The 11843-nt window shown below is 47.5% G+C and overlaps 1 protein-coding gene across 5 annotated transcripts; it reads right to left on the bottom strand.

Moving 5' to 3' along the window:
• Nucleotides 1-513: 513 nt before the first annotated feature.
• On the bottom strand, nt 514-11005 carry LOC111752613 (CMRF35-like molecule 6). 5 transcript variants are annotated; one of them, XM_023556928.2, is made up of 5 exons: nt 10798-11005; nt 4853-5290; nt 4191-4614; nt 2626-2776; nt 514-709 (listed from the first exon to the last, which is right to left on the bottom strand). In XM_023556928.2, exons 2-5 carry the CDS (start codon nt 4931-4933, stop codon nt 562-564), a joined length of 804 nt encoding a protein of 267 aa, XP_023412696.2. In that variant the 5' UTR covers nt 4934-5290; nt 10798-11005; the 3' UTR covers nt 514-561. The 5 variants fall into 5 exon arrangements, with proteins under 5 accessions (XP_023412696.2, XP_023412695.2, XP_023412698.2 ...); XM_023556927.2 differs by having other exon boundaries at nt 4853-5232; XM_023556930.2 differs by having other exon boundaries at nt 4191-4589; nt 4853-5232; nt 10798-11003.
• Nucleotides 11006-11843: the final 838 nt, after the last annotated feature.

Genomic DNA, 11843 nt, shown 5'->3' with positions numbered 1-11843 from the left:
CAACGTGTGGTGATGTGACATACCAGATATCGAGGATTTTTAACAAAACTGTAGTTATTAAAACAATGTGGCATTTGCTCGAAAAAAAACCCTAAAAACCATTTGCCATCAAGTTGATCCCAATTCATGAAAGAGAATAGAGAACTCAGAAAAAGATCCACAGAAACACAGAAATCAATGTCTGTCAGAAGTTTCAAAGCAGATCGTTGGGGAAAGAGGCAGTTGTCAATAACTGTGGGCAATGCTTATCTGTATGGAGAGAGGAAGACGGATTCCTAACTCAGGTTAGGAAAACAAACAGAAAACCAAGTAAACCTGATGCTTTCTTTCTTAAGCCATAAGATGGGCAAACAGGTGTTGAAGAATATTCTTTGTTAAAGGTATACTTATTTATTAGATATATTACTTTATGTGCGTGACATACTGCATGAAAAGAAGTTTCAAAAAAGATTATAGAGTTTTCTGATAGAAATCTGGATGGCAACACAGGATTTATTGCTGAGATCATTCCAATTCCACCTGAGGGTCTGGATCCTGGACAGGGCATCCTGGACACCAGGGCTACTGGTTCTCATAGTTGGGCTGACTCCATCTCCCCCGAGGGCCTCTCTGAGGCCTGTTCACCCAGAGGACAGCACTAAGTATGCTCAAGAACAGGGGCACCTTCAGGAAGATCAGAAGCAGGAAGTGGACACTGCGGAGTGGGGACCTGTGGGAGACACGGTGACAGACAGTGAGCTGCTTCCTCGAGGGGAAGCCCTGGAACCTCCTGTTCCCCTTGTCCATGAGCCCAGGTCCTATGTCCACAATAATCCACACCAGGACCAACCCAGGATGGGTCCAAGGACAGGACAGCCCCACTAGAAGGACTGCTGTCTCCGACCATTAATTGGGTCTCGCCATGGGGATGATGTGAGAGGAGACCCAGGAATCCAGGTGGGACCTGCATCTTTGTCACTGTACCCCAATGCCTGGAGAGCCCCTGCAACTTAGTAGGATGTAAAAAATTTGATGTGGAATTGCACCACCCAGGGACTTCTTATATATAAGCAAATATAAATATACATTATTTTCCGTAAATTGAGGACTACCTGTCTTCTGGTTTTACTTTATAACAATACGTTTTGGCGATTTCCCGTATTAGTGGACGTAGTAAAGAAGTCCCTTGCTCTTTTCACAGCTGCATACTATTCCATTGCATGGGTTGTACCATAATTAATTTAACTATTCCTTCTTAAAAATTTGCCCCATTTTTTGTGATTACGAACATTGCTACAATAAGTGACGGTGTCCATTAACCATTTTCTACTTGGATGAGCAGTAGTCAGTTACTGTGAAGATAATGAAACTTAGGTCCCTGGTGGTACAAACCGTTTGTGATTGGCAACTAACATAAAGGTTGGCGGTTTGAACCCACCCTGCAATGCCATGGAAGAGAGGCCTGGCAATCTGCTTCTATAATGATTAGAGCCAAGAAAACTCTATGGAGCAGTTCTAATCTGTAACACATGAGGTCTCCATGAGTGAGAATCGACTCAGCAGTAAGAACTTTTTTTTTTTTAAATGAAGCTTAAGCTTCAGGGACCCTTTACTTGCTTGGTACTTCATACTTAAGTTTGTATTCATTATTTTCTAATCTTTTCACTAAAGATGCCCCCCTAAATTGTACAGGCTTCAGGCCCAATAAAACCTAGTTGTCCTGTACGTGAACATCTGCAGGGTCAATGTCTGAAAGTGGCATGTTTGAGGCCTGAATTTTGCCTTGTCTGATATTAAGATTGTACCTCCTCATCGGCAGGAAGCCTATGGAAGGGCTTTGGCATCTGTGGACCCAGAAATGGTTTATGACCATAGGCATTTTTAGGGGGAAAGAGCCTATAGATTTTTTCAGATTCGCCGTGGGGTTGGTGACCTCAAGACAGATTAAGAGCCACTAGTTTAGAGAGAAGTCCCTGGGTGATGCAAATGGTTAAGTGCTCAACTACTAGCTGAAAGGTTGGCAGTTTGAACCCACCCAAAGACACCTCAGAAGACAGGCCTGGTGATCTGCTTCTGAAGGGTCATAGCCTTGAAAACTATTGGAGCACAGTTCTACTCTGCACACGTGGGGTCGCCATTAGTAGGAATCAACTCACTGGCAACTAACAACAACAGTTTAGAGGGAGGAACCCAAGTCTTTGGAGTCACATAAATCTGTTAGAAGCACAACCCTGCCTGTTGGAGCTGTGGACCTGGAAAAATTGCTTCACCTCTCTGAGCCTCAGCTTATGGGTGGTAAAATGAGGATAATACCGCTGCAGGTGGCAGTGAGGAGCAAATGAGAACATTCGAGTAAAATCTAGCATGGGCCTGGTAGGATCATCAGCTCTCACTAAAAGTTATTCCTTCCACCCCGATCCCAGCTTCGCCACAGCCTGAGCCCTCTCTGGAAGCCCAGTGCAGGTCCAGTATGGCCTCAACTACCCAAGCTGGGAGGCACAGCCTGGGGCTTCCAACCTGGCCTGGGGCAGAGGGAGTGAGTGATGTGAGTGCCGCCCTTGACTGGGCCACTTCTGGACCACGAGCGGGGAGGAGGCCCAGGCAGAGAAAACCCACCTCTAGGTCATGGGGACTGGGGCTCCTTACCCTGGGCCCTGGCTCTGGTTGGACTTCTCCTGGCTGCTCCTGCTGTGGGTGGCACCTGCTGTGGCCAGCATAGTGGATGGCACAGTTGGACAGTCAGTTGTGGTTGTGGAAGTCGTGGTACTTGTAGGTGTGCTTGACCTTGGTGCTGGTACTGAAAACACACATCAGACCCAGGAGCTCTCCTCTGGCCCTCCCTGCCACTCACCACCTTTGTGGCCTGATTTCACACAGCATGCTCACTTAGGAAGGGGCAGGACAGAGGAGCCTGGGCCAAGAGAGCACTTCCAGCAGGACATAGGAACCACACACTCCTGATTCCATCCTGCTGATGCAGGCAGAGCACCTCTGAGAGCTCTAACTTCTCTCCTACCCCAGCCTTGTCCCCTCCAAGCACAGCCACACAGTGGCCAGAGCCGTGTGTTGGGACTGTACATCTGGCATGTCAAGGGTTAAAGTCCCCACTGAGCCCAGCATCTGCCCTGTCTGGCCCTTCCTGCCCCTCCCCTCTGCTCAGCTCTTAACTGTCCCCCACGTGCTCTGAGTTTCTGGGGGCAGACCACAGGCGGCTCTCCCTTTCTCTCTCCTTTGCAGGCTCAGCTCTCAGCTCCTCTTCTCCTGGGTCAAGGCTGAGCAGAGACATCAGCTCCCCCAGAGAGGCCTCCCCGATCCCTTTGTGATGAGTCACCCCCTGAGGCCTGACCCCCCTGCAGCACTTTGGGCATCTGTCTGTCTGAGGACACATTATCTGTTTTGCAGTGGTCCCTGTTCCCGACTCTCTGCCCTACTCCGCCACAGAAAGGTGCCTGAGACTCCTTTGCAGGGCAGCACCTGATAGAGAGGTGGCCCTGGATAACGGGGTTGCTGAATGGACTTCCCAGTGGAGGAGCACTTCGCTGCTGATGGGGGATCCCAGGTTGAGGAGAGGACCAGGGTGTTCCTGTGAAGGGGATCCCAGGAGGCAGAAAAAGCCCCACAGGAAGTGGGGACCCACACTCAGGCTGGTGTCCAGGCCCTTCACAGGGATGGTTTGTACAAAGTCAGAGGAATCTGGGGTGCCCCTGGGCAGCCCAGTAAGTTAAGGCTAAACTAGGTGGCCTGAAGTCGGTGATATAGTCTGGGAAAAGGATGGGACCTGGCTTGTTGATCAGACAGCAATAAGGACATGGGGTTTGGCTGTGGCTGGGCCATTGCTACATCCCCTCCACACTGGGAAGCCTGGATGTCTGTCCATGTGGGGCTCCTGGCCCCTGAGAGCAGATGCCAGAGGCCCCACACCCTCCAGGCCCAGGGAGAGAGGGCCCGTCCCACACAGCTTCAGTGGGAACAGAAGATGGAAGGAGCCCACTGTTCTGGGGGCTCAAACACAGGTCCTCCTCACTCACCCCACCCCACCTGCCTCAGTATCTCCCAGGCCCACTGAGAGGGCTACAAAGTCAGGGCCAGGCAGATTGCTCTTGGGATCTCTCTCTCTCTCTCACACATATACACGCACACACACACACACAAACACACATACATCATAGTTTTCAAATCTCTGATCTGAGACCTTCCCCAGCCATTCTTACCTGAGCTTGTTCCGGCAGTCCTGGTGCTGGTGTGGGGGTGGGGCTCAGCTGGGGACACAGACACCACCACCTGGAAGGTGGGATCAAATGGAAGCCGTGCATCTCTGAGCCATGTTATATCGATCCCACACCAGTATTTGCCTGCGTCCTCCACTGTGAGTTTTGTCATGGTCACTGTGAAGCTGAGCTGGGCAGGATGGTCACTGATGGACACTCGGCCCCTCCTCTTCTCTCTCTCTGACCCACTGGTCTCCACAATCTTGTAACATGGTCTCAAAGCCGGTTCTCTGCACCAATATTTGTCGCTTTCCTTGAATTTCTCCTCATACCGACATTGCACGCTCAGAGTTTCCCCCACGATGCCCGTCACAGTGCTGGGGCCACTCAGCATCAGGCAGCCTGGAAAACACAAACCGAGTCCAGGCTCCACACCCAGACAGGCCTGGTCAGCTGTGCCCTGGGGGTCAGTCTTCCTGAAGCTTCTTCACCCCACTTCACATCAGCTTCTCCCCAACACACCTTGAGTGTCCACCTCTGGCACTCTGCCAGCCCCAGGATTTTGATCACAGTAGCCCCTTCCTCCACCCTAATCTCCTTTCCTGCTGCCCCTCTGTCTTTCTCACTCATTCCATTTCCAAATTCCCTCCCATTTCCAAACTCACCAAAAATATAAGAAGCTCTTCCTCTGAGCACGCTGTTCTCCCCAGAGAGGCCACCGCAGGTCTGAAAATAGCCGGTAGCATCTCACAGCCCACACGCCCATCTGCTCCCAGCAAGGGATATAAACCAGGGCACAAATAGGTTTGCCAAATTCATTTAACAAAAATGTTGGACACACTTGATAAAACTCGTGCATCAAAAAAGATTCGTAAGCACAAAAAATTTAAATGAACTTTTCACAGTTCCCAAAGCTGTAGAGCTCTGGAAGGTTGCATAACTTCTAATCTAGGTAAAGATGCAGGTGAGAGAGCGCCAGTGTCCTCTGCAAGATGCACAGCGAGCCAGCGGTATCTCATCTTTTGTTTCCCCAGCTCTTGTAGACCTGTAATAAAGAGCTCATTTGTCCTTCTTAGATTTATGTCTTCTGTTTTTTCCAGTAGCTTTAAGATTAAAAAAAAAAAAAATTTTTTTTTTTAAGATACCAAGCGTAGACAGTAAGGTGATATGTGTGAAGATGATTCTGACCACCCAGGGAGAGGACACTAGCCCTGCCCTGAGCTGAGGGGCCAGTGTCCCTGGGCAGCTGTGAGAGCCACTCCCCACCACCCTCGTAATTCTGTGATCATGTGGCTTGCTCTCTTCTCCGAGAGCTAAAACTATTCAATTTCACTTGCTTTTTCAGGTCCTTAAATCCCTTCACTTGCAGATTTTGACACCACTTGAATATCAGCTCCAGGAGGGCAGGACCTTGTCCTCATTACATCTTCAAGGCCTAAAAGTGCCTGGCATATAAAGAGGCCCTCAATAAGTCCTTCACCATAAGGTTCCTGCCTCAACTGGGGCTTCTCCAAAGCCTTAGGCCCCTTCTGCAACCCAACGAGTCTCCACACTCTCCTCAATGGCTGCCCAAAGCTGCCCACAACCTCCCAGCAGTCCCCCTCCTGCGGGCCCTGGACCTCCTCTCCTGGCCTGGATGCCCAGATGCCTGGCAGAGGGGTGTAGAGAAGGCCTTCCATGCCCAGAGGTGTATGTGACATTTACAGAAATCTAGGTGGTGAAAAATCCTCACAAATGGACCAGTAAGCAATGTCACGAAAAGAGGAGAAAAGACTGATGTCAAGGATTTCTTTTTACTTGAATCCACAATCAACGCCCACGGAAGCACAGTCAGGAAATCAGAAGACACATTGCATTGGGCAAATGTGCTGCAAAAGACCTCTTTAAAGTGTTAAAAAGGAAATATGTCACTTTGAGGACTAAGGTGCACTTGACCCAAGCCGTGATATTTTTAATTGCCTCATATGGGTGTGAAAGCTGGGCAATGAATAAGGAAGACTGAAGAAGAACTGATGTCTTTGAATTATGGTGTTGGCTGAGAATATTGAATATACCATGGAATGCCAGAAGAATAAAACGTCTCTCTCAGAAGAAATACAGCCAGAATGCTCCTTGGAAGCAATGATTGTGTGACATTGTCTCACGTACTTTGAACATGTTATTAGGAGGGATCAATCCCTAGAGAAGGACATCATGCTTGGTAAAGTAGAGGGTCAGCAAAAAAGAGGAAGACCCTAGACGAGATGGATTAACACAGTCGCTGCAACAACCAGCTCACACATAACAACGATTGTCAGGATGGTGCAGGACTGGGCAGTCTTTCCTTTTGTTGTACATATGGTCGCTATGAGTTGGAACTGACTCAATGGCACCTAAGAGCAACAACAGGTAGTGATTGCCAAGGCGAAGATAAAGGTACACTCTGACTTCAGTGTCAGAAGAATCTGGGTTTGTCTGAGCTCTATTACGTATCAGCTGCCTGCCTGGGGCAAGTTACTTACTCTCTGTGGCCTTCAGATGCCTCATCTGTAAAGTGGTGAAAATTGTGCCCACCTCACATGACATTTGGGGACATTAAATGAGATAACAGATGTAAAATGTCTTCCAAATAATATTATGTTGAACCGTATGAAATTGCTGATGTTCAATTGTTTTTGAACCAAAGAAACAGAAATGTTACATGACACAACCTAATGAAAATCGAGAACCCTCTGGCTACCCAAAAGAGACAAAACACTAACACATTAGAAGACCAGAAAAGAAAGAGAAAATGATCACAAATACAAAAGAATCAAGACAGTACTTTGCAGAAAGTCACCACAAATGTATTTACAAACCTGGATGAATAGGTGGTTTTCTAGAAAAACACAAAATTTTTGAATTGGCATATATTAACTGCTTAATACATAAAAGTCACTCCCAGCCCTCCTTCACCCAAGATGCTGTTCCTGGTCACTACATCCTAACTGTTCCCTACCTCTCCTTGGCTGTAAATTGTCATCTGTCTTTGCCAGGTTTTGGCTCCTCTGCCTGATCTGGGTGACCCACTGCCCCTGCCCATGGCTTCCTGTCTACTGTTCTGTCTCCACTCTTTGACTTCTTTTTGGTTGCTCTCTCTCTCTCTGGATTCAATCTTCTCTTCTTAGAAGCAATAAAAGTAAGCCACCCTTTTGAGGATACCCTGCATCTGAAATCCTGGGTGAGAAAATACCACCAAACTCCCAATAGTTTCAATGTGAGCTGTGAAGGTGTCTCTATGCCTTAGAGATATAGGAAAGAAGTCAGAAAACGTTCAGGAACACTTACCTGAAAAAATAACACTTATTTATAAGCCTTCTAATTTGCCTTTCTGTGCTTTCTCCCTTTCAACACTTACCAATCCTCCTCTCCAACCCCACTAAACATAAACACAGGAGATGGGAGGCCATTCTTTTTTTTTTTTTTTAATTAATTTTTATTGTGCTTTAAGTGAAAGTTTACAAACCAAGTCAGACTTTCATACAAAAATTTATGTATACCTTGCTATACATTCCTAATTGCTCTCTCCCTCATGAGAACACAGTACTTCCCTCCACTTTTTCTCCTCGTGTCCATTCAGGCAGCTTCTGGCCCTCTCCGCCCTCTCATCTCCCCTCCAGACAGGAGACGTCAACATAGTCTCATGTGTCTACTTGATCCAAGAAACACGTTCTTCACCAGTATCATTTTTCATCCCATATTCCAGTCCAATCCCTGCCTGAAGAGCTGGCTTTGGGAATGGTTCCTGTCTTGGGCTAACAGAAGGTCTGGGGACCATGGCCTCTGGGATCCTTCTAGTCCCATTCTGGCAATTAAGTCTGGTCTTTTTATGAGAATTTGGTGGAGGCCATTTTTGAGCTAGGATTTTCACTATTTCTATAACTTGTCTACTGGGAGGCTCCTCTGTTGTCTTAATGTTTTATGTTAGTATCCCAAGGTCTCCTCTCACATCACTGAACAAGAGAACAGGAAGGTAAACAAGCTAATCATTCAACTCAAAAAGTTGGCAAGAGAGTAGCAGGGGTGGAGGTCTGGGGACCATGGTTTCAGGGGACATCTAGGTCAACTGGCATAAAAAAAATGTATTAAGAAAACATTCTGCATCCCACTTTGGAGAGTGGCGTCTGGGGTCTTAAATGCTAGCAAGCGGCCATCTAAGATGCATCAATTGGTCTCAACCCACCTGGACCAAAGGAGAATGAAGAACACCAAAGACACAGGTAATTACAAGCCCAGGAGACAGAAAGGACCACATAAATCAGAGAATATGTCAGCCTGAGACCGGAAGAACTAGATGGTGCCCAACTACAACCGATGACTGCCCTAACAGGGAACAAAACAGAGAATCCCTGATGGAGCAGGAGAACAGTGAGATGCAGACCCCAAATTCTTGTGAAAAGACCAGACTTAATGGTCTGACTGAGACTAGAAGGACCCTGGAGGTCATGGTCCCAGACCTTGTGTTAGCCCAAGACTGGAACCATTCCCAAAGCCAACTCTTTGGACAGGGATTGGATAGGACTATAAGACAGAAGATGATACTGGTGAGGAGTGAGTTCCTTGGCTCAAATAGACACATGAGAATATGTGGACAGCTCCTTTCTGAGGCGAAATGAGAAGGCAGAAGCGGACAAGAGCTGGCCGAATAGACGAGGGAATACAGGGTGGAGAGGAGGAGTGTGCTTCCTCATTAGGAGGAGAGCAAGTAGGAGTACATTGCAAGGTGTATATAAGTTTTTGTATGAGAGACTGACTTGATTTATAAACTTTCAGCTAAAGCACAATTAAAAAAAAAAGTTGGCAAGGACACCCGGCATAGAAAGGAAGAAAGAGTAAATCTAGCGCAGACATTGGTGAATTAGGAAACAGGAAAACAGTGGAATTAATATACACATTGAAAAACTGATTGTTCTTTGGGACGGAGTTAATGATAATATAGACAAACCAGTGGGTAGCCAAGTTAAAACAAAACAAAACAAACAACAAACAATGAAGAAGACACAAATGCACAATTCAAAGAAAAATAACCAGGGTATTTGTAAGTCTCTACAAATAAGTTTGTAAACTTGGTTGAAGATGATAATTTTCTAGGAAATATAAATCCTCAAAATTGGCCCAGAATAGTTTTTTTTTTTTTTTTAAGTAGACCAAATAAGGAAGAATGTTAACAAGAAATTCCTTCCCCTCTAAAAAGGGGCAAAAAGGAACAAAGAATCCCAACTTTATTTAAACATTTGCAGAGAATATAGAAACTGAGAAATCTCCATAATTCTTTACACAAATATATGTATCTATTTCAGCATAATATGTGGAGACTAAAATCTGACCTAATCTCTTAATATAATCCACCACCTCCTTAGTTAGCAGGAGTAAAAAATGATCATCTCCAGGGATACTGAGAAGACATCCAAGGCCTGTTGCTGGTGTTTTTTAAAACCCTTCATAAGTAGACGTGAATGGACACCTCCTTCAGACTTATTGGGAAACAGTGGGCCCTCTCCCCTGAGTCAGGGACAAGGCAAAGATAACTACTATCACCACAGTCACAGGTGTCATCCTGGGGGACAGATTTCTCAGTGAGAGAAGGAAATATAAGACATAAATATGAGAGAGGAACACAAACTCTCAATGCAAGCAAAGCGTGTGAAAAGCCAAGAGAATCAATGGAAAAACCGATAGTGGAGGATGACTGGTTTCCAAGTTAACACACAAAAATTAATGGATTTCCTACAGACAACTAGTTAGCAAATAAAAAAGAAAAAAAATCCAGTTTGTAAGAAAAATAGCCAAAAAGATTTTCGATATCCTCAGGAATAAATCTAACAAGGTACATTCAGGGCCTGTGAGAGGAAAGCTGGCATGGCTAAGGGCTCAGAAGCCGAAGCCCTGGGAAGGAAGACTCCACCCTGTGAGTTCTCACCAAAGAAAGGCTCCCCCCTTCTCTCCCCACAGTTTCGCTTCTCTCCCCTTCCTTCCTAACCGCCCTTCCATCTCCCCTCCATCCCCATCTCTCCTCCTTAGAGGCAACTCACCCCTGGTCCTCTGGCCCACCTTGGGGCTGTCACCAGCCAAACCTATGTCAGGGCTCCTCCCTGCTCAGGCTCCAGTCAGCCCTTGCACTGCCCCAGCTACACCTCTGTGTCCCTGACACCACAGCCTGTTCCTCCCCAGTTCCAACACTTCCTCCACACCCAAAAATGGGAGAACCATGGGGAGGGCATCTCCCCCAGAACACATGGCCCTTAGGCGCCTCAGCTACTGCTCTCCCACCCACTCAGAGGGCAGCCTGGCTCTCACCTTCCTTCTTCACATGATGGTTCCTCTGAGAACCTCCCACAAACCCCCTCCTCCACACCTGTCCCTGTCCTCCACACCCCACGAGGCCCACTCAAGATCAGAGGGGTACAGAAAGAGGCACAGGCCCTCACCCCTTCCCTCCCACTGGCACAGTCCTTCAAATGTGGACAGGGTTCTGTCAGAGTCCAGATTTGGTGTGCCTCACGCGACACTTCCCTTGCCTCCTTCCCCCTCACACACTCTCTCTCTGCCTCCCACCCACTGGAGAGAGTTTCAGTCCAGGATGCCCCCTCACCTGGGACCCAGAGAAGCAGCAAAGCTGAAGGCAGCCACACGGCCCAGTCCTCCTGGGTCATTTCTCAAAGGCAGGCGCCACCTGAAATAGCCTGGGTCTCAGCTGGACGCCAGGCTTTAGTCATCCACAAGAAAAAAGGGAGGGCCAAATCTCCAAGGCTCACACTTCTGCTTTTTTTTTTTTAGGGGCTCAGCGCTGCTTCCTTCCTCAGCCTCTTTCACCTGCAGTGGTCAGAAGATGGAGGACACTGAGGGTTGCTATGAGTCAGCATCGACTGGATAGCTAGCAGTGGGTTTGGTTTTTGGTTTGAGGGAGCAGAGTGTACTGTGGCTGGCAGACATACCATTTGGAATGAGTATTCTCCTATTTAACCACTGTTGAATTGGGGATACCTAGCTAATTCTAGTCAAGATATCTCCCCCGGCCCCTCATTACTCACCTTACTCACAGGCCTGCTGTGTATACCATCTTGCACATCTCCCAGGACTACAGGGCCTGGTGGGGTGACTCTCTTCTGGTGTGACCAGAAACTCCTCCCTCACTTCCTTGTTGTCATGACAAGCAGCCCTGTGGGGAGGAACAAGGCCAAGCTTCCTCTGACCTTTGGTGGTACCTACAATGAGGCTGTGTCCCAGAAAGCTTCCCTAACCCCATGAGCCTCCCAGCTCTAGGCCTGAACCTCCAATTGGCACTATGACCCCAGAGTTCCTGAATTGAACATGTGTCCTCAACTTGACAAAAGGTCCTTAGGTTGTGGCCTTCCTTCCTAAATAACACCCTCCAGACCCAGTGCAGTGCTGGGCACAAAGCAAAAAAAAAAAAAAAGCAGGCACTCCACAAACCTGCATGGACTCACCTTCTGAAAAGATTTGCCTGGAGCTCAAACTCTACACACACACACACACACACACACACACACACACACACACACACACACATTCCTTGTGGTGAGTCCCCTCAGGTTGCAGTGGCCCTGTGAAGATAGGAAACCTGAGTCCTAACATGCAGTGCTTTCTCTGAGAGCTTACAGTTCTTAAACTCCCAGC

Source organism: Loxodonta africana, chromosome 18 (genome assembly GCF_030014295.1).
Source record: "Loxodonta africana isolate mLoxAfr1 chromosome 18, mLoxAfr1.hap2, whole genome shotgun sequence".
In the NCBI taxonomy this organism is placed as follows: domain Eukaryota; kingdom Metazoa; phylum Chordata; class Mammalia; order Proboscidea; family Elephantidae; genus Loxodonta; species Loxodonta africana.
This window is presented reverse-complemented; position numbering and strand designations above follow the sequence as displayed.